Consider the following 24,627-nt stretch of genomic DNA (forward strand, 5'->3'; position numbering starts at 1 on the left):
AGTCTATCAGGCAGGCATTAACCACACTACCAAGTCTATCAGGCATTAACCACACTACCAAGTCTATCAGGCATTAACCACACTACCAAGTCTATCAGGCATTAACCACACTACCAAGTCTATCAGGCATTAACCACACTACCAAGTCTATCAGGCATTAACCACACTACCAAGTCTATCAGGCATTAACCACACTACCAAGTCTATCAGGCATATAACCACACTACCAAGTCTATCAGGCATTAACCACACTACCAAGTCTATCAGGCATTAACCACACTACCAAGTCTATCAGGCATTAACCACACTACCAAGTCTATCAGGCATTAACCACACTACCAAGTCTATCAGGCATTAACCACACTACCAAGTCTATCAGGCATTAACCACACTACCAAGTCTATCAGGCATTAACCACACTACCAAGTCTATCAGGCATTAACCACACTACCAAGTCTATCAGGCATTAACCACACTACCAAGTCTATCAGGCAGTAACCGCACTATCAGGCAGTACCCACACTACCAAGTCTATCAGGCATTAACCACACTACCAAGTCTATCAGGCATTAACCACACTACCAAGTCTATCAGGCATTAACCACACTACCAAGTCTATCAGGCATTAACCACACTACCAAGTCTATCAGGCATTAACCACACTACCAAGTCTATCAGGCATTAACCACACTACCAAGTCTATCAGGCATTAACCACACTACCAAGTCTATCTATCAGGCATTAACCACACTACCAAGTCTATCAGGCATTAACCACACTACCAAGTCTATCAGGCATTAACCACACTACCAAGTCTATCAGGCATTAACCACACTACAATACCAAGCTATCAGGCATTAACCACACTACCAAGTCTATCAGGCATTAACCACACTACCAAGTCTATCAGGCATTAACCACACTACCAAGTCTATCAGGTCTATCAGGCATTAACCACACTACCAAGTCTATCAGGCATTAACCACACTACCAAGTCTATCAGGCATTAACCACACTACCAAGTCTATCAGGCATTAACCACACTACCAAGTCTATCAGGCATTAACCACACTACCAAGTCTATCAGGCATTAACCACACTACCAAGTCTATCAGGCATTAACCACACTACCAAGTCTATCAGGCATTAACCACACTACCAAGTCTATCAGGCATTAACCACACTACCAAGTCTATCAGGCATTAACCACACTACCAAGTCTATCAGGCATTAACCACACTACCAAGTCTATCAGGCATTAACCACACTACCAAGTCTATCAGGCATTAACCACACTACCAAGTCTATCAGGCATTAACCACACTACCAAGTCTATCTATCAGTCATTAACCACACTACCAAGTCTATCAGGCATTAACCACACTACCAAGTCTATCAGGCATTAACCACACTACCAAGTCTATCAGGCATTAACCACACTACCAAGTCTATCAGGCATTAACCACACTACCAAGTCTATCAGGCATTAACCACACTACCAAGTCTATCAGGCATTAACCACACTACCAAGTCTATCAGGCATTAACCACACTACCAAGTCTATCAGGCATTAACCACACTACCAAGTCTATCAGGCATTAACCACACTACCAAGTCTATCAGGCATTAACCACACTACCAAGTCTATCAGGCATTAACCACACTACCAAGTCTATCAGGCATTAACCACACTACCAAGTCTATCAGGCATTAACCACACTACCAAGTCTATCAGGCATTAACCACACTACCAAGTCTATCAGTCTATCAGGCATTAACCACACTACCAAGTCTATCAGGCATTAACCACACTACCAAGTCTATCAGGCATTAACCACACTACCAAGTCTATCAGGTCTATCATTAACCACACTACCAAGTCTATCAGGCATTAACCACACTACCAAGTCTATCAGGCATTAACCACACTACCAAGTCTATCAGGCATTAACCACACTACCAAGTCTATCAGGCATTAACCACACTACCAAGTCTATCAGGCATTAACCACACTACCAAGTCTATCAGGCATTAACCACACTACCAAGTCTATCAGGCATTAACCACACTACCAAGTCTATCAGGCATTAACCACACTACCAAGTCTATCAGGCATTAACCACACTACCAAGTCTATCAGGCATTAACCACACTACCAAGTCTATCAGGCATTAATCACACTACCAAGTCTATCAGGCATTAACCACACTACCAAGTCTATCATGAATTAACCACACTACCAAGTCTATCAGGCAATAATCACACTACCAAGTCTATCAGGCAATAATCACACTACCAAGTCTATCATGCATTAACCACACTACCAAGTCTATCAGGCAATAATCACACTACCAAGTCTATCAGGCAATAATCACACTACCAAGTCTATCAGGCAATAATCACACTACCAAGTCTATCAGGCAATAATCACACTACCAAGTCTATCAGTCAATAATCACACTACCAAGTCTATCAGGCAATAATCACACTACCAAGTCTATCAGGCAATAACCACACTACCAAGTCTATCAGGCAATAACCACACTACCATGTCTATCAGGCAATAACCACAATACCAAGTCTATCAGGCAATAACCACACTACCAAGTCTATCAGGCAATAACCACACTACCAAGTCTATCAGGCAATAACCACACTACCATGTCTATCAGGCATTAACCACACTACCAAGTCTATCAGGCAATAATCACACTACCATGTCTATCAGGCATTAACCACACTACCAAGTCTATCAGGCATTAACCACACTACCAAGTCTATCAGGCAATAACCACACTACCAATTCTATCAGGTAATAACCACACTACCAAGTCTATCAGGCAATAACCACAATACCAAGTCTATCAGGCAATAATCACACTACCAAGTCTATCAGGTAATAACCACACTACCAAGTCTATCAGGCATTAATCACACTACCAAGTCTATCAGGCAATAACCACACTACCAAGTCTATCAGGCAATAACCACAATACCAAGTCTATCAGGTAATAACCACAATACCAAGTCTATCAGGCAATAATCACACTACCAAGTCTATCAGGCAATAATCACACTACCAAGTCTATCAGGCAATAATCACACTACCAAGTCTATCAGGTAATAACCACAATACCAAGTCTATCAGGCAATAATCACACTACCAAGTCTATCAGGTAATAATCACACTACCAAGTCTATCAGGCAATAACCACACTACCAAGTCTATCAGGCAATAACCACAATACCAAGTCTATCAGGTAATAACCACAATACCAAGTCTATCAGGCAATAACCACACTACCAAGTCTATCAGGCAATAATCACACTACCAAGTCTATCAGGTAAAAACCACAATACCAAGTCTATCAGGCATTAACCACACTACCAAGTCTATCAGGCAATAATCACACTACCAAGTCTATCAGGTAATAACCACAATACCAAGTCTATCAGGCAATAATCACACTACCAAGTCTATCAGGCAATAATCACACTACCAAGTCTATCAGGCAATAACCACACTACCAAGTCTATCAGGCAATAACCACACTACCAAGTCTATCAGGTAATAACCACACTACCAAGTCTATCAGGCAATAACCACAATACCAAGTCTATCAGGTAATAACCACACTACCAAGTCTATCAGGCAATAACCACAATACCAAGTCTATCAGGTAATAACCACACTACCAAGTCTATCAGGCAATAACCACACTACCAAGTCTATTAGGTAATAACCACACTATCAAGTCTATCAGGCAATAACCACAATACCAAGTCTATCAGGTAATAACCACACTACCAAGTCTATCAGGCAATAACCACAATACCAAGTCTATCAGGCAATAACCACACTACCAAGTCTATCAGGTAATAACCACAATACCAAGTCTATCAGGCAATAATCACACTACCAAGTCTATCAGGCAATAACCACACTACCAAGTCTATCAGGTAATAACCACACTACCAAGTCTATCAGGCAATAACCACACTACCAAGTCTATCAGGCATTAACCACACTACCAAGTCTATCAGGCATTAACCACACTACCAAGTCTATCAGGCATTAACCACACTACCAAGTCTATCAGGCATTAACCACACTACCAAGTCTATCAGGCATTAACCACACTACCAAGTCTATCAGGCATTAACCACACTACCAAGTCTATCAGGCATTAACCACACTACCAAGTCTATCAGGCATTAACCACACTACCAAGTCTATCAGGCATTAACCACACTACCAAGTCTATCAGGCATTAACCACACTACCAAGTCTATCAGGCATTAACCACACTACCAAGTCTATCAGGCATTAACCACACTACCAAGTCTATCAGGCATTAACCACACTACCAAGTCTATCAGGCATTAACCACACTACCAAGTCTATCAGGCATTAACCACACTACCAAGTCTATCAGGCATTAACCACACTACCAAGTCTATCAGGCATTAACCACACTACCAAGTCTATCAGGCATTAACCACACTACCAAGTCTATCAGGCATTAACCACACTACCAAGTCTATCAGGCATTAACCACACTACCAAGTCTATCAGGCATTAACCACACTACCAAGTCTATCAGGCATTAACCACACTACCAAGTCTATCAGGCATTAACCACACTACCAAGTCTATCAGGCATTAACCACACTACCAAGTCTATCAGGCATTAACCACACTACCAAGTCTATCAGGCATTAACCACACTACCAAGTCTATCAGGCATTAACCACACTACCAAGTCTATCAGGCATTAACCACACTACCAAGTCTATCAGGCATTAACCACACTACCAAGTCTATCAAGTCTATCAGGCATTAACCACACTACCAAGTCTATCAGGCATTAACCACACTACCAAGTCTATCAGGCATTAACCACACTACCAAGTCTATCAGGCATTAACCACACTACCAAGTCTATCAGGCATTAACCACACTACCAAGTCTATCAGGCATTAACCACACTACCAAGTCTATCAGGCATTAACCACACTACCAAGTCTATCAGGCATTAACCACACTACCAAGTCTATCAGGCATTAACCACACTAAGTCTATCAGGCATTAACCACACTACCAAGTCTATCAGGCATTAACCACACTACCAAGTCTATCAGGCATTAACCACACTACCAAGTCTATCAGGCATTAACCACACTACCAAGTCTATCAGGCATTAACCACACTACCAAGTCTATCAGGCATTAACCACACTACAAAGACTATCAGGCATTCACAACACTACCAATCAGCCATTAACCACACTACCAAGTCTATCAGGCATTAACCACACTACCAAGTCTATCAGGCATTAACCACACTACCAAGTCTATCAGGCATTAACCACACTACCAAGTCTATCAGGCATTAACCACACTACCAAGTCTATCAGGCATTAACCACACTACCAAGTCTATCAGGCATTAACCACACTAACAAGTCTATCAGGCATTAACCACACTACCAAGTCTATCAGGCATTAACCACACTACCAAGTCTATCAGGCATTAACCACACTACCAAGTCTATCAGGCATTAACCACACTACCAAGTCTATCAGGCATTAACCACACTACCAAGTCTATCAGGCATTAACCACACTACCAAGTCTATCAGGCATTAACCACACTACCAAGTCTATCAGGCATTAACCACACTACCAAGTCTATCAGGCATTAATCACACTACCAAGTCTATCAGGCATTAACCACACTACCAAGTCTATCATGCATTAACCACACTACCAAATCTATCAGGCAATTATCACACTACCAAGTCTATCAGGCAATAATCACACTACCAAGTCTATCATGCATTAACCACACTACCAAGTCTATCAGGCAATAATCACACTACCAAGTCTATCAGGCAATAATCACACTACCAAGTCTATCAGGCAATAATCACACTACCAAGTCTATCAGGCAATAATCACACTACCAAGTCTATCAGGCAATAATCACACTACCAAGTCTATCAGGCAATAATCACACTACCAAGTCTATCAGGCAATAACCACACTACCAAGTCTATCAGGCAATAACCACACTACCATGTCTATCAGGCAATAACCACAATACCAAGTCTATCAGGCAATAACCACACTACCAAGTCTATCAGGCAATAACCACACTACCAAGTCTATCAGGCAATAACCACACTACCATGTCTATCAGGCAATAACCACAATACCAAGTCTATCAGGCAATAATCACACTACCATGTCTATCAGGCAATAACCACACTACCAAGTCTATCAGGTAATAACCACACTACCAAGTCTATCAGGCAATAACCACACTACCAATTCTATCAGATAATAACCACACTACCAAGTCTATCAGGCAATAACCACAATACCAAGTCTATCAGGCAATAATCACACTACCAAGTCTATCAGGTAATAACCACACTACCAAGTCTATCAGGCAATAATCACACTACCAAGTCTATCAGGCAATAACCACACTACCAAGTCTATCAGGCAATAACCACAATACCAAGTCTATCAGGTAATAACCACAATACCAAGTCTATCAGGCAATAATCACACTACCAAGTCTATCAGGCAATAATCACACTACCAAGTCTATCAGGCAATAATCACACTACCAAGTCTATCAGGTAATAACCACAATACCAAGTCTATCAGGCAATAATCACACTACCAAGTCTATCAGGTAATAATCACACTACCAAGTCTATCAGGCAATAACCACACTACCAAGTCTATCAGGCAATAACCACAATACCAAGTCTATCAGGTAATAACCACAATACCAAGTCTATCAGGCAATAATCACACTACCAAGTCTATCAGGCAATAATCACACTACCAAGTCTATCAGGTAAAAACCACAATACCAAGTCTATCAGGCAATAATCACACTACCAAGTCTATCAGGCAATAATCACACTACCAAGTCTATCAGGTAATAACCACAATACCAAGTCTATCAGGCAATAATCACACTACCAAGTCTATCAGGCAATAATCACACTACCAAGTCTATCAGGCAATAACCACACTACCAAGTCTATCAGGCAATAACCACACTACCAAGTCTATCAGGTAATAACCACACTACCAAGTCTATCAGGCAATAACCACAATACCAAGTCTATCAGGTAATAACCACACTACCAAGTCTATCAGGCAATAACCACAATACCAAGTCTATCAGGTAATAACCACACTACCAAGTCTATCAGGCAATAACCACACTACCAAGTCTATTAGGTAATAACCACACTATCAAGTCTATCAGGCAATAACCACAATACCAAGTCTATCAGGCAATAACCACACTACCAAGTCTATCAGGTAATAACCACAATACCAAGTCTATCAGGCAATAATCACACTACCAAGTCTATCAGGCAATAACCACACTACCAAGTCTATCAGGTAATAACCACACTACCAAGTCTATCAGGCAATAACCACACTACCAAGTCTATCAGGCAATAACCACACTACCAAGTCTATCAGGTAATAACCACACTACCAAGTCTATCAGGCAATAACCACACTACCAAGTCTATCAGGTAATAACCACACTACCAAGTCTATCAGGCAATAACCACACTACCAAGTCTATCAGGTAATAACCACAATACCAAGTCTATCAGGCAATAACCACACTACCAAGTCTATCAGGTAATAACCACAATACCAAGTCTATCAGGCAATAACCACACTACCAAGTCTATCAGGCAATAACCACACTACCAAGTCTATCAGGTAATAACCACACTACTAAGTCTATCAGGTAATAACCACACTACCAAGTCTATCAGGTAATAACCACACTACCAAGTCTATCAGGCAATAACCACACTACCAAGTCTATCAGGTAATAACCACACTACCAAGTCTATCAGGCAATAACCACACTACCAAGTCTATCAGGCAATAACCACACTACCAAGTCTATCAGGTAATAACCACACTACCAAGTCTATCAAGCAATAACCACACTACTAAGTCTATCAGGCAATAACCACACTACCAAGTCTATCAGGCAATAACCACAATACCAAATTATCAAGTAATAACCACAATCACGAGTTATTCGAGAACAAAAAAGGATGACAGATTGCATTTATTTACATTTTTTTATATTGCAATATACAAAATAGTGTTAGATATATACACGGTGGACTGGGATAAGCTGTTTGCTAAAGATTTAATGTAGGTAATAAGCCAGTTTGACTTTATTGGGTTATTCTGGGTTATGCTAGGCTAAATCTGCATGATGTGCTTTTGTGCTTATGTTCTTATGTGTTTTTTGTGTCCATAACATATGTGTCCTCAAAGCCATTGTAAAAAAAATATTTGCATGTTATGTACGCAAACCTAATTTTAAAGAAAAGTATCTTGCCTGCTTGCTTGCTTTCTTACTGACCTACCGTACAAGTAGTCATTGTTGGACATTACAATCAAATAAGCCTCAGATATATGTTGAAACATTTCTTCAACTGAAGACTGGTAAAGAAGTGGGATGAAGTGAACAATGACTGTGGCAGCAGACACCATACAGGGGTTAAAATATAGACATGACACTGCTGCTTTACGTTAGTCTGGAAACTTTAGAGGCGGGACCCCCCTTTCCTTCCAGCAAGCTCGCACGCTCAAACAAAATAAAGGATTCCTTGGACAAATACACAAACACAGCATAAGAAAATCAGGAATCAGAGACGTACAAGAGAATGAGACAAGAGTCGCCAAGCCGACACGACAAAGAAATAACTCTCATCCCCCTACCAGCATGCCACCACCCCATCATCCTCCCTCTCTCCTCCATTATTCTCCGCCACCAGTTGCCACTACACTTCACCCCTGACTCCCCTCCCCCACACTACCAACACCCCCCTAACCAACCACACTGGACATCTATTCTCCTCTACCCCAAAACTAGCTCACCCTGCGTACCCACGATCACCACCTCGCACCACTCAAGACCAAACCCTCTCCACAAGAACCACAACCGGAGCCACCCAGGACCCACCTATGACACTACACCTTTGAATACTAGAGATACTTCTTTCCCGTATCTAGGATGGAGAGAATTCTGGGGGAAAAAAAAAAAAGTCCCAAATCCCTTCCAGAGTCTCCATCCCTGCGAAGATCCCACCTCCCATTTACTCATCCATCCCACAAAGCAGAGAACATATGAAACAAAAAAGTCAGACAAAAAGAATAATGTAAGTATAGTACACAAATGTGGAGAGCATTACTAATGAGCTGTGAGATGAAGGTGAGAAAGGTGCAAGCAAAACTAGAGAAAGTGAAACTCACAGAAGTTATAACATATAATATTATGACTTACGAAACCGTAATAACACGATTGCAATCAGAAGAGTGAGATAGTTGTGCCGCCTGAGCGGCTAGTTGATTGTGCACCCCATTCTCTTCCTGTGACCGGTAGCGTAAAAAAAAAAAAAATACAGAAGTCACAATAGGTCTTTGTCAGGCTCACGGAGAATTGTTATATCACTAGAAAGAAATACTAGTTAATTCGTATTTTACAAGTACTTCATATAGGTGATGTACACAATACTGTATGGAATACAGTAACAAGGTCAGTAGGTTGCAAGATGTTACTGCTAAACTAAGGCTAGGCTATATAAGTATCTCTAGCAGTATGGTTTGTATGGAGATATCAGTGACATAAAATGCAGCGTGTGAACAGAGACAGTGCCACACACTGGAACACTATATGGTAAGTGTCCGGGCGCCCAACTTTTCAGACACGTTCATGCAAACCTTTCATGATATGGCAAAATACTTCATTGTTAATTATAATATATTTGACATCTTGAGGTTGTATTCACATTTTGCATCGACCAGATGAAGAAAATAGAGATTGCAACCCAGTCACCTGGAGTCTACCTGGAGGGTATTCCGGGGATCAACGCCCCCGCGGCCTGGGCCACCAATGTTTTTTTTTTCTTTTAGTGGTAATAAGAAGTCAGCTTTTTTTAGACTGAATTCCTTACTGCACTGTGTACAGCCTATATGAAGAATTTAAAAAAAAATGTAATTGGATATAAGTTTTTTAAATTGTATTCTTTATTGTAATGTGTACAACAACTATATGAAGTAAATGTAAAATACGAAATAACTAATATTTCTTTGTAGTGATATAACAATGTCTTGTAATCTAAGGAGCTCGAACACATGGCAGGGGAGTCCTTAAACTCAGAGGAATGTGAGTTTTAGTACTTCCCCGCCAAGGGTTTGATCCCCATCCGTTCTGTGATTAGAATGTAACATTCTCCGAGGAGGAACCACAGAGTAAGGAGGTAAAGACAAGGGGTAACAGTTCCAATTTTTAGTATATGTACCTCCGAAGCAAGTACAGACGAGGAGTTGAGATCGCATTAATGGCTGATTAGAGTGTAACACATGGCATCCCCGAAGGGAGCATAGAGTGTCATGATCTGACTATAGCATCGGATCATGGAGACATGGAGGTCTGACGAAATAATAAACTTTTTCAGTGGGGACTTCGGAACCTGTGCAGCAGATGTAATAAAAACAGTGGACTCCAAGATAATAATTGCAGTAGGTTACACTTCTCCACCAAAAATAAGATGACCAGAACAGCAGAAAGAGGAAATATAAGGGAAATGATTCAACTTTTGGATGAAGCTGCACAAGTGACCAACAGAAGAGTAGTAATGTACTGATAATAAAAGTTTTAATAAATAAAATGACTAGTAAGCCTAGGAATTACACAAAACATCAGAACTATGGAAAGAGAAACGTGTTAAACACATAAGAGTATGAAGACGAGAACAAACCAGCAAGACTAGATCTGGTTTTTTACTCCAGGTAAAATTAGATAAAATTAAATGAGGCGCCACTAGGAGTCAGTGTCAACAATCACATGTTTCCATTACCTGGTGTTGGTGGGGATGAGAAGTGAGAGCAGAGGGATGCAGGATGCAAAGGAAAAATAATACTGGAGAGGTAATGGCATACAGACGAGAGAATGATTAAAGGACATCCTGCTCTAAGAATCTCCTAGAGTTTTATGACAGCCACGAATATTTAGCAGAAAAGATAGGGGTGGATAAATTGCATATTCTTAAACTGTTAATGCATTCGAACAATTTACGCCACTAGAAGCTGATGAACAAACGTGAAGAGGAGTAAAAGGGAAGGTGCTCAAGTACAGTAGATACAGGACTACCTGCAATATAAATGGAAGAGGATAATGATGAAAGAGGAAGCATTACGGTGTTCAAAACCCTAGTTGTTCCTGATAATCATAAATGATCTGCCAGAGTAAGTTAAATAATGTGTACCATTATTATCTGATGGTATGTCTGTAATGAGAGAGAGAGAGAGAGAGAGAGAGAGAGAGAGAGAGAGAGCAAACAACCGAGGAAGACAGAGAGAGAGGCTCCAAGGTAACTTGAACAGATGCAAACGTAATCAGGGAAACGTACTTTAGAATTCAGCTTTAATAAATGCAAAGTGATTAGAATGGGAAAGGGACTGAGAAGACCAGACAGAATACACACTGGGAGGAGAACTACAGATGAAAAGCGAAGAGAATAACGTGAAAAGTATTTCACTGGAAGCACTTACCTACCATATAACATCAAAGGCACATGCAAAGAACTATTTAGAAAATTATAGAAACGTACATGAAGAATGATAAGGCATGTTCAGAAAATCGAAAGTAAGTAAAGGTTTGTGTGGGAGAGTGGTACCTAAACTGAGGCTAGGTGGGCTACGAAGAAATATTTAAGGAACTCCACCTAACGACCCTAAATAAGGTGTATAGGGCCAGGTTTGTTTCACGTGCAAATGTGGGGAGACAATGGGAACAGAAGACTGCTGAAAACATAGATGAGTAGGTAAGAAGCGGGCTCAAGAGCTGTGATTCAACCACCGCAGTCACAAGTGCGCGCGCACACACACACACGGGCCAGGAGCTATGAATCGACCCCTGCGACCACAACTAGGTGAGGGCACGCGCGCGCGCACCAAAAATGTATAAAGAAGTGTTACATTGTATAAATATTAAAAACATTGTAATACTGGACACTACATATACATACAACGCTTTACATGTGGCAGCAGTACTGGAATACATAAAAAAAGAGTTCAAGATTGCGTAGCTTATTCTTCCATACTCTATACAGTGAAGAAATTAGACAAGTCTCACTGCCACAGTGATGAGTGTTTGAAACTGCTGACCTCTGTAATGAACCATACACTAAGTGTATTGAACAATACACTGAGTATTGAACCATACACTGAGTATTGAACCATACACTAAGTGTATTGAACAATACACTGAGTATTGAACCATACACTAAGTGTATTTAACCATACACTGAGTGTATTGAACCATACACTAAGTGTATTGAACCATACACTGAGTGTATTGAACCATACACTGAGTGTATTGAACCATACACTGAGTGTATTGAACCATACACTAAGTGTATTAAACAATACACTAAGTATTGAACCATACACTGAGTATTGAACCATACACTAAGTGTATTGAACAATACACTGAGTACTGAACCATACACTGAGTGTATTGAACCATACACTGAGTGTATTGAACCATACACTGAGTGTACTGAACCATACACTGAGTGTACTGAACCATACACTGAGTGTATTGAACCATACACTGAGTGTATTGAACCATACACTGAGTGTACTGAACCATACACTGAGTGTACTGAACCATACAGAGTGTACTGAACCATACACTGAGTGTACTGAACCATACACTGAGTGTATTGAACCATACACTGAGTGTACTGAACCATACACTGAGTGTATTGAACCATACACTGAGTGTATTGAACCATACACTGAGTGTACTGAACCATACACTGAGTGTATTGAACCATACACTGAGTGTATTGAACCATACACTGAGTGTACTGAACCATACACTGAGTGTACTGAACCATACAGAGTGTACTGAACCATACACTGAGTGTACTGAACCATACACTGAGTGTATTGAACCATACACTGAGTGTACTGAACCATACACTGAGTGTATTGAACCATACACTGAGTGTATTGAACCATACACTGAGTGTACTGAACCATACACTGAGTGTACTGAACCATACATTGAGTGTATTGAACCATACACTGAGTGTATTGAACCATACACTGAGTGTACTGAACCATACACTGAGTGTACTGAACCATACAGAGTGTACTGAACCATACACTGAGTGTACTGAACCATACACTGAGTGTATTGAACCATACACTGAGTGTACTGAACCATACACTGAGTGTATTGAACCATACACTGAGTGTATTGAACCATACACTGAGTGTACTGAACCATACACTGAGTGTACTGAACCATACACTGAGTGTATTGAACCATACACTGAGTGTATTGAACCATACACTGAGTGTATTGAACCATACACTGAGTGTATTGAACCATACACTGAGTGTATTGAACCATACACTGAGTGTATTGAACCATACACTGAGTGTACTGAACCATACACTGAGTGTACTGAACCATACACTGAGTGTATTGAACCATACACTGAGTGTATTGAACCATACACTGAGTGTACTGAACCATACACTGAGTGTACTGAACCATACAGAGTGTACTGAACCATACACTGAGTGTACTGAACCATACACTGAGTGTATTGAACCATACACTGAGTGTACTGAACCATACACTGAGTGTATTGAACCATACACTGAGTGTATTGAACCATACACTGAGTGTACTGAACCATACACTGAGTGTACTGAACCATACACTGAGTGTATTGAACCATACACTGAGTGTATTGAACCATACACTGAGTGCACTGAACCATACACTGAGTGTATTGAACCATACACTGAGTGTATTGAACCACAGCTAAACATTTAACATTATTGATTGTGAATGTCTCGTGTGACATAAACACTAGTGTTCAGATGTGATGTATGACACACACACTGTTCAAAAGTGATGAATGATGATACACAGTGTTTTCCAAGGTACACATTTCTTATGTCACTGCCGCCGATGTGACACGGATGAAGTGTGCGACAAAATTGAATAAAGATTGGGAAAATTATAGATATCTAATATTTTTTTAGCACACCGGCCGTCTCCCACCGAGGCAGGTCGACTCGAAAAAAAAATAAAAAGTTTTTCTTCCTTTTACATTTAGTAATTTATACAGAAGGGGTTACTAGCCTCTTGCTCCCGACATTTTAGTTGCCTGTTATGACATTCCATGCTTACGGAGGAAAAGTTCTTCTCCACCTCCCCATAGGACATATACACATAATTATAGTAATGATCATTATTAATGAGGGTTTATATCTTGGTCATAAAACTTGACTCACATGTCAAAACGTTCAGCTCACAATGGAAAGGACTGGAGGTCGCATTGTGGACGAGGGGGAGGGGATGGCGTAGGGCTAGTCTCCCAGGTGTCTGTTTACTCGCAGTAAATAGACGCCTGGGAGTTAGTTTTCTGACACCTACTGAGACCTGTTACATAGCACTAGATATGTACCTGGGAGTTGGTCGATTGGTGTGGATGGCATCCTGGGCAGGACCTAAACAAGGACTCAGTGGAGATAAGCCACATTCCTAGCCTTCCTTCGATTACTCTGGGTTATTAACCCTCGGGGTCAGTAATCCAAATAAATTTAACTTTTTCTTCTCTTTCATCCTAGCAAACAAACTAACATCTCCTTCAACCATCAGACGAGTTCTCCTACAAATACATCATGAAACATCAACTGACCTCCATATGAATTACCTAGACGATTATACACCAAGACAACATCAACACTTTCATACACCATGGTAAAATTCCTTCTTTACAAATCAATATCTGCCTTTTCCTCAGGGAAATGCAGTATACCACAGTCCAAGTTTTATCTGGAAGCCGAGCAAGATGTTTGAAGCTATACGGATGCTATAGTCACAGAGTATTCTCTCCCTTTCTCTCCCTCTCCCTCACACACGACCAGTTGGAGTCACACACCGCCTGGGAAATGAGAGGTAATCTGGTTTGAACCAAGGAAGGAAAAGGGTACCTTCATTTGACTACAGCAAGAGCCCTTCCCTGGCATCAAGGCAGACACCTCCCTCCCCTTCAAGGACAAGTGCAAGTAATTAAATAACTTTGCTACATATACTGGTGTTTATGTCGTGGTTTCGACATGGTGAGAATATACTGAGATAAACAGGAGTGTCCCCGAGGGATTCCCTTCCCCAGGGCTTCCATCTCAAGGTTATCCCGCCTCAGCATGTTTTACAAAGATGAAAGCTGTTATCCTACCTCAGTTTATTTTGCATGGGGGTGTTACACAACCACAGCTCATTTTACAAGCTTAGAGCTGTTATCCTACCACAGCTCATTTTACAAGCTTAGAACTGTTATCCTACCACATCTCATTTTACAAGCTTAGAGCTGTTATCCTACCACAGCTCATTTTACAAGCTTAGAGCTGTTATCCTACCACAGCTCATTTTACAAGCTTAGAGCAGTTATCCTGTTACGGCTAAATCCAAGTCTAGTACGGATTTTCAATTCGTGTTATGGCACATGATACAATCCCTAGGGTTATAGATTGTAGCTACTAGCCCAGAGTGTTAGAAACCCAGACTAACTAAAACCACTATGTCTGGCTTATGAAGCTCCTTTGATCCTCTTCTCCAGGATGTGACCTCCAGCAGACTCCTAACACCCAGGTACTTATTTACGGCTAGATGAACCCAGACAGGCGTGAAGAGACTTATCCATATGTCTCGTCCTGGCCTGAATCAGACCACGATCCTTATGTTTAATGTAAATGTGAGCTACCTTTCTAAGCTGGCCCTCCTGTGTTTCTTAATAACCCTACACTGGTGTTGAAATATACCTCATACTGCGTGTGTACTCAGCCAGTTGTTTTCAGGGATCGAGATTCAGCTCCTGGTCTTAGGGATGCCGACCCCGGCCCTGTGTGCCAGGAGCACAAGAACATAAGAACGAAGGAACACTGCAGAAGGCCTACTGGCCCATGCGAGGCAGGTCCAAGTCTCGTACCGGCTTAAGCCAATGCACCCAACCTAGTCACAGGGCAAACTTCCTGTGAATGTGAGATTATATTTAGGATACATGTTTAAGTTTAAAGTTTTAAAATGATTTAATGACAAGCTGGTGATCTGATGACAATTATTATCATTATAATCAAAAGGAAGCGCTAAACCGATCTGATGACAAGGTAGTGTTATCTGCGCACATTACGAGGCTTGAGCCTAGGATAACCCAGTAAAGTGAAATAATGTAACTTATGTAACTTATTGCCTCCCTGGAGTATACCTGGAGGGTGTTCCGGGGGTCAACACCCCCGCGGCCCGGTCCATGACCAGGCCTCGTGGTGGATCAGGGCCTGATCAACCAGGCTGTTACTGCTGGGCACATGCAAACCGACGTACGAACCACAGCCCGGCTAGTCAGGTACTGACTTTAAGTACCTGTGCAACTCCTTTTTGAAGACAGCCAGGGGTCTATTGGTAATTCCCCTTACGTATGCTGGGAGGCAGTTGAACAGTCTTGGGCCCCTGACACTTATTGTGTTGTCTCTTAGTGTACTCGTGGCACCGCTGCTTTTCAATGGGGGAATGTTGCATCTCCTGCCGAGTCTTTTGTTTTCATAGAGAGTGATTTTCGTGTGCAGATTTGGGACTAGTCCCTCTTAAGATTCTCCAAGTGTATATTATCATGTATCTTTCACGCCTGCGTTCCCAGTAGAATAAAAACAAGAAGATGAAAAGGACGAAGAAGGGGAGAATGTTTTATTCGAATTACAAACGAGGAGGCGTAATAGCCCATTATATAACCAGAAAGTTACTCAGTCTGGCTTTGGTTCTCTTCCCCAGGATGCGACCCACAAGAGTGTGGGGGGTGGGGAGGGGGTACTGGTAGCCAGGGTGAGATTATTGTACTCGTGGGTAAAGCGCTGAATTCATGAGGGTTATGCAACCCCTGGGAAATGGAAGGTAATCAGGGTTGATCTAAGGGGGAGCAGGAGTACCTCCAAATTCTTGGATCAAGAGACTTTCATTATCATCATGAGCCCCTCGCCCCTTGATGGGAGGATCAGATGTGGAAGTGATACATATACGTACATTATACTGATTCTTCTAATTTTCCTTTTTCTTAATTATTATTCTTCTCTTCGTTTTATTCTTTTAGTTATCATTGTTGTTGTTTTCGTTTGTTGTTGTTGTTGTTATTATTATTATTATTATTATTATTATTATTATTATTATTATTATTATTATTATTATTATTATTATTATTATTATTATTATTATTTGCAAAAACAAATGCTAAACCCGCACGGATCACGTAATGAGGGAAAGCACACTTTGGTACAGTCTCATACACATGTTGGTACAGTCTCATACACATGTTGGTAGTCTCATACACATGTTGGTACAGTCTCATACACATGTTGGTACAGTCTCATACACATGTTGGTACAGTCTCATACACATGTTGGTACAGTTTCATACACATGTTGGTACAGTCTCATACACATGTTGGTACAGTCTCATACACATGTTGGTACAGTCTCATACACATGTTGGTACAGTCTCATACACATGTTGGTACAGTCTCATACACATGTTGGTAGTCTCATACACATGTTGGTACAGTCTCATACACATGTTGGTGCAGTCTCATACACATGCTGGTACAGTCTCATACACATGTTGGTACAGTCTCATACACATGTTGGTACAGTTTCATACACATGTTGGTACAGTTTCATACACATGTTGGTACAGTCTCATACACATGTTGGTAGTCTCATACACATGTTGATGCAGTTTCATACACATGTTGGTGCAGTCTCATACACATGTTGGTAGTCTCATACACATGTTGGTACAGTCTCATACACATGTTGGTACAGTCTCATACACATGTTGGTACAGTCTCATACACATGTTGGTACAGTCTCATACACATGCTGGTACAGTCTCATACACATGTTGGTACAGTCTCATACACATGTTGGTACAGTCTCATACACATGTTGGTACAGTCTCATACACATGTTGGTACAGTCTCATACACATGTTGGTAGTCTCATACACATGTTGGTGCAGTTTCATACACATGTTGGTGCAGTCTCATACACATGTTGGTAGTCTCATACACATGTTGGTGCAGTCTCATACACATGTTGGTAGTCTCATACACATGTTGGTACAGTCTCATGCACATGTTGGTACAGTGTCATACACATGTTGGTACAGTTTCATACACATGTTGGTAAAGTCTCATACACATGTTGGTACAGTCTCATACACATGTTGGTACAGTCTCATACACATGTTGGTACAGTTTCATACACATGTTGGTAAAGTCTCATACACATGTTGGTACAGTCTCATACACATGTTGGTACAGTTTCATACACATGTTGGTAGTCTCATACACATGTTGGTAGTCTCATGCACATGTTGGTAGTCTCATACACATGTTAGAAGTCTCATACACATGTTGGTACAGTCTCATACACATGTTGGTACAGTCTCATACACATGTTGGTACAGTCTCCTACACATGATGGTAGTCTCATACACATGTTGGTAGTCTCATACACATGTTGGTAGTCTCATACACATGTTGGTACAGTCTCATACACATGTTGGTACAGTTTCATACACATGTTGGTACAGTCTCCTACACATGATGGTAGTCTCATACACATGTTGGTAGTCTCATACACATGTTGGTACAGTCTCATACACATGTTGGTACAGTTTCATACACATGTTGGTACAGTCTCATACACATGTTGGTACAGTCTCATACACATGATGGTAGTCTCATACACATGTTGGTAGTCTCATACACATGTTGGTACAGTCTCATACACATGTTGGTACAGTCTCATACACATGTTGGTACAGTCTCATACACATGTTGGTACAGTTTCATACACATGTTGGTACAGTCTCATACACATGTTGGTACAGTCTCATACACATGTTGGTACAGTCTCATACACATGTTGGTACAGTCTCATACACATGCTGGTACAGTCTCATACACATGTTGGTACAGTCTCATACACATGTTGGTACAGTTTCATACACATGTTGGTACAGTTTCATACACATGTTGGTACAGTCTCATACACATGTTGGTAGTCTCATACACATGTTGATGCAGTTTCATACACATGTTGGTGCAGTCTCATACACATGTTGGTAGTCTCATACACATGTTAGTACAGTCTCATACACATGTTGGTACAGTTTCATACACATGTTGGTACAGTCTCATACACATGTTGGTACAGTTTCATACACATGTTGGTAAAGTCTCATACACATGTTGGTACAGTCTCCTACACATGATGGTAGTCTCATGCACATGTTGGTAGTCTCATACACATGTTGATACAGTCTCCTACACATGATGGTAGTCTCCTACACAGTACAACAACAACTGCTCACTGTAATATAACCCACTACTTCGATTTTTTAAGTCAGTCTGAATATTTCCACCCGAATCTGCTGAGGAGTTCAGGTACTAACTTATTCTCCAGTTAGAGCGTGTATTGTATGGTTAATTGCCTTTCCTGTGCACTCGAATTTTTTTCATATACATTAGTCTCGATTAGGCATGGAGACGGCTCAAATAGCCCAGACAAATTTTTGAAAAAGACAGTTTCAGAGGAACCTCATCGAGACGTTTCGCCTGTGGACACAAGAATATAAAAAGGAAGGAGCACTGCAGCAGGCCTACTGGCTCGTGCTAGGCAGGTCTAACTCGCACCCATTCATGTATTTTGTTAAGTCTATTACTCAAGGTTCTAGCTTCAGAGAGGCTACACGGGAGTTTGTTCCACTCATCCACAACTCTCACCAAACCGCTGCTTTTCTTATATAATTTCAAAATATAAATTATTCCTCCTTGTACCCACTGCTTCGAGTCTTGGTAATATATTTGCAGCACCATGCTTATATCCCCTTTATTCCTGTCTCCCATTCGCATAACTCTGTTTTCCATTCGCATACTTCAGTCATATCCTCCCCTAATTCTACGTTTTTTTCCATAGAGTGCAGACTCAGTGCCCTCAGACTATTATCTGGGACTGTAGGGCTCGTAATTACAAAATGTTCACTTCACCGAAACCAGAGAGTGACATAGACAGAGGACTCATCCTTAAAAAACAACTCACACTACAGGTTATGTTATACCCCCTCTCCCCAGAAGCCAATATTACATCTAGCCTCATCAAAGACTTGAACAAGAATAAAGACAACCGCCAGGACCCGGACAACGCAGGTGTGTATATTATTCTACGTGGCAGTTGTGACCAGAAATACGTGGAAGAAACCTCTTGTAGCCTACAGATCAGGTTGAAAGGACACCAGTGTTCTTGAATGATTCACATGAGCAACGCAATGTTATACATAGGGACCAGACTGCACACTTGATGTCTTGGAAGGACATCCAGCTAGTCAGGTGGATAAAACACCACGCTGATGCCTGGAATCTGTGTTAACCAGAACATAAAACAATCCAACAGAATTAAGATGCTTTCATTTTAGCCAACTCCGTAGCACAACTCAGCTTACATAAACAGGTCATGGGAAGAACCGTCTTTCCGGTAGTCCTCCTGCAGTGCTTCTGTCTCGCAATTCACCCATACAGTGAACTTACTGACCCAACTACTCACCTGACTATGATTGTAAGAATTTGCTTGTTCATAGGGGAAACTTATCAATAAAGTTTCTCTCAGGAGTGTGTCCCCTCCATCCCCCTAGATTAGGTTTGCTTAGGAACCATGGATCTGCCAGCAAAAGGCGTATCGTACTACCCAGAGCGCGCATTTTCTCAAGAACGGTTCAAAATTTATAGACTGGGCTGCAGGTATGGACGAAATATTGAGTTATTTTTTCCCCGGTAGTGGGTGTATATTGTATAAGTGCTGTGTGAGGATCATACAGCACTTATACAATATACACCCACTATCCGAAAAAATAATAATAAAAACTCAATATTTCGTCCATACCTGCAGACAGACCGAAAATGTAACAAGAATTTTCCCTCTGGCTCGCAACGCTGCCACACTGAGATGCTGGTAAAGGAAGTTCGCAGCTCCTGGGTCTCTAGTAGCGTTAACGAGCTTGGAATACAGTTCACTGAGGAAGCCTATAACATATTTGACACCAGGGATGAATTGTCTCTGATCCGAGTAATAATATATCTTTATTTCTACAAGTACATGTACAATGTATACAGGCCTAGCTGACATCAATGACATACTACTATATAGAAAATCTCTTGTTATGCTGAGCATTTCGGGCAAATTAGGTCAGTTTTGTCCCGGGATTCGACCTACACCAGTCGACTAACACCCATTACCCATTTTTACTGATGGATGAACATGGACAACCGGTTTAAGTAGGATAACGTACGGTGTAGTGAGATAACGTTGTACGGTTCAGTGGGACAACGTTGCACCATTGTCCCAGGTTCTCCATATTTGTTGAGTTTAACTTCTCTGTGATCAGCTGCACTGCCTTTTGAATCGACACTAAAAAAATATAAGTGTCAGCAGTTTGCCATTCTTCCATGAATATACTGTAATCCTATATTAGGGCAGTTAGCGGGATTGTGGGATGCCAGGGATCTGTTTTCTCTCAGCCGAGCACTCAGCTGTAGCGAAGCTCCTTTTGATGTCGACTTGTGTCTTACATGCTATCCCTTGGAATTTGCACAATTTTAGACACGTAGATGTTACGCAGCTTTCACATTACAGCCAAAACACTGGTGTTCAGTGTAAATCGAGGTAGCAAGGTGGAATTACTGCAGTATCAAGGGTCCGTAAGTCGAGACATGTGCATAGTGCCGGAACACAAACTGCTAACTGGAAGTCTCCAGAGTGATGTGCACTCACGGCTGTAATAGGGGTTAATCCTGAAGCTCCTCTTCACCCATCCAGCAAGTGCTAACAAAGATTTATTTTTATTATTATTATTTTACTCGTGCAGCATTAAACCCGTAGAGGTGATATAGCACCTTGGGAATTAGAGGGAATCAGGATTGATTAAAGAAACTTAAAGGTAGCTCCAATCCCCTGGCTCAAGAGCCCTTCACCAGCTCTAGCTCTGAGTCCCCAAAACAGTCTCGGCGACTGCTGGCAGCAGTACTAAAAGGATGAAGATACTTGATCTACTTAGTGTGTGATACCGCCTTGCGTCACAAGCCATGCTCTTACATATGTATGTGTAACACCGTGTTACACATATACATATGTGCTACACATATGTTTTTAGTACCACGTTTCATACATATGGAATACCACTTTACATATATACATAAGTGTGTATGTAAAGGGTGGACAATTGAGTTAATTATTACGGTAAAACTGTAATAATAACAGGGATATGTAAGTTATAATTGAGATTAATTTAATTTTTTGCTAAATACAAGCCAATAATTCATTTTTTTAAATACAGGTCATTGTAAAAAAATAATTACAAGCTTTACTTGATTTTTTTTTAAATACAAGCCGATAATTGTAAACAAAAATGAAGACAATATTCAATATTTTTTTTTTAAATACGAAGCAATACTGGACAAAATATATAATCTAACAATAATTTATTTTGTTAAACACAAGCTTATAATACAATTCTTGGTTAAACACAAGCCAATAATTGCTGGGACATTGACTCAACATATACATTTACATATTGATGAGGCTCTGAGGTCACTCAATGGGAAGAGTGACAGTGCTGATGTGTGTTAAGCAGACAATTGAAGGCAGGTGTGGTCCCCACTGGTCCACTGCTCCAGACCTCCACTTACATCTCTGTGGTCCCCACTGGTCCACTGCTCCAGACCTCCACTTACGTCTCTGTGGTCCCCACTGGTCCACTGCTCCAGACCTCCACTTACATCTCTGTGGTCCCCACTGGTCCACTGCTCCAGACCTCCACTTACGTCTCTGTGGTCCCCACTGGTCCACTGCTCCAGACCTCCACTTACGTCTCTGTGGTCCCCACTGGTCCACTGCTCCAGACCTCCACTTACGTCTCTGTGGTCCCCACTGGTCCACTGCTCCAGACCTCCACTTACGTCTCTGTGGTCCCCACTGGTCCACTGCTCCAGACCTCCACTTACGTCTCTGTGGTCCCCACTGGTCCACTGCTCCAGACCTCCACTTACATCTCTGTGGTCCCCACTGGTCCACTGCTCCAGACCTCCACTTACATCTCTGTGGTCCCCACTGGTCCACTGCTCCAGACCTCCACTTACATCTCTGTGGTCCCCACTGGTCCACTGCTCCAGACCTCCACTTACGTCTCTGTGGTCCCCACTGGTCCACTGCTCCAGACCTCCACTTACATATCTGTGGTCCCCACTGGTCCACTGCTCTAGACCTCCACTTACGTCTCTGTGGTCCACTGCTCCAGACCTCCACTTACGTCTCTGTGGTCCACTGCTCCAGACCTCCACTTACGTCTCTAGTCCATACTGGTCCACTGCTCCAGACCTCCACTTACAAGTTACGTCTCTGTGGTCCCCACAGGTTCACTGATCCGGCCAGACCTCCACATACCAAGTTGCATCTCTGTGGTCCCCACTGGTCCACTGCTCTGGCCAGACCTCCACATACCAAGTTACGTCTCTGTGGTCCCCACTGGTCCACTGCTTCGGCTAGACCTCCACATACCAAGTTGAGACTGTAGTTCCCACTGGTCCAGCCAGACCTCTATATACATACCAAGTTGCGTCTCTGTGGTCCCCACCGGTCCACTGCTCCGGCCAGACCATATACCAAGTTGCGTCTCTAACTTGTTACAGTGCGTCAATTTCTATACGATCTAAGAAGCTACTATTGCTAAATTGTTTACGTATAGCGTAGCAGACAAGTGGTAAAAATACATATACAGGTAAAGACCTTTATTGGTGTTTCACCTACACGAGGCTATATCAAGAACAACGTTTCACCTACACGAGGCTATATCAAGAACAATGTTTCACCTACACGAGGCTTTATCAAGAACAACGTTTCACCTACACGAGGCTATATCAAGAACAATGTTTCACCTACACGAGGCTTTATCAAGAGCAATGTTTCACCTACACGAGGCTTTATCAAGAACAACGTTTCACCTACACGAGGCTTTATCAAGAGCAATGTTTCACCTACACGAGGCTTTATCAAGAACAACGTTTCACCTACACGAGGCTTTATCAAGAGCAATGTTTCACCTACACGAGGCTTTATCAAGAACAACGTTTCACCTACACGAGGCTATATCAAGAACGTTTCACCTACACGAGGCTTTATCAAGAACAACGTTTCACCTACACGAGGCTATATCAAGAACGTTTCACCTACACGAGGCTTTATCAAGAACTTGATAAGACCACTAGTTATTTTAAGTTAGATTATGTTAAATTACCAGAGGTTAGCTAAGATTAGCTTAGGCTAGGTTAAGTGGGGTTTTGTTAACGCAAACCTGTTAAAAAGCAGATTTAACCACAAATAAGCTGATTAAATAGTACTTTTTGCAAGGAAATAACCGAGGGTA

At 41.5% G+C, this 24,627-nt stretch overlaps 1 protein-coding gene across 2 annotated transcripts in view; it reads left to right on the forward strand.

Moving 5' to 3' along the window:
* Positions 1 to 24,627, forward strand: part of LOC128701703 (C-C chemokine receptor type 8) — a 41,515-nt gene that overhangs the window by 10,297 nt on the left and 6,591 nt on the right. Inside the window, exon 2 of one of the 2 annotated variants that reach the window (XM_053795566.2) lies at positions 20,133 to 20,362. The exons of the other annotated variant lie outside the window; for it this stretch is intronic. Within the exon in view, the coding sequence (XP_053651541.1) occupies positions 20,191 to 20,362 (172 nt within the window). The 5' untranslated portion in view covers positions 20,133 to 20,190. The remainder of the gene's footprint in view (positions 1 to 20,132; positions 20,363 to 24,627) is intronic. 2 annotated transcript variants of the gene reach the window in all.

The sequence above is a fragment of the Cherax quadricarinatus genome, chromosome 37, assembly GCF_038502225.1.
Source record: "Cherax quadricarinatus isolate ZL_2023a chromosome 37, ASM3850222v1, whole genome shotgun sequence".
NCBI classification, from domain to species: Eukaryota; Metazoa; Arthropoda; class Malacostraca; order Decapoda; family Parastacidae; genus Cherax; species Cherax quadricarinatus.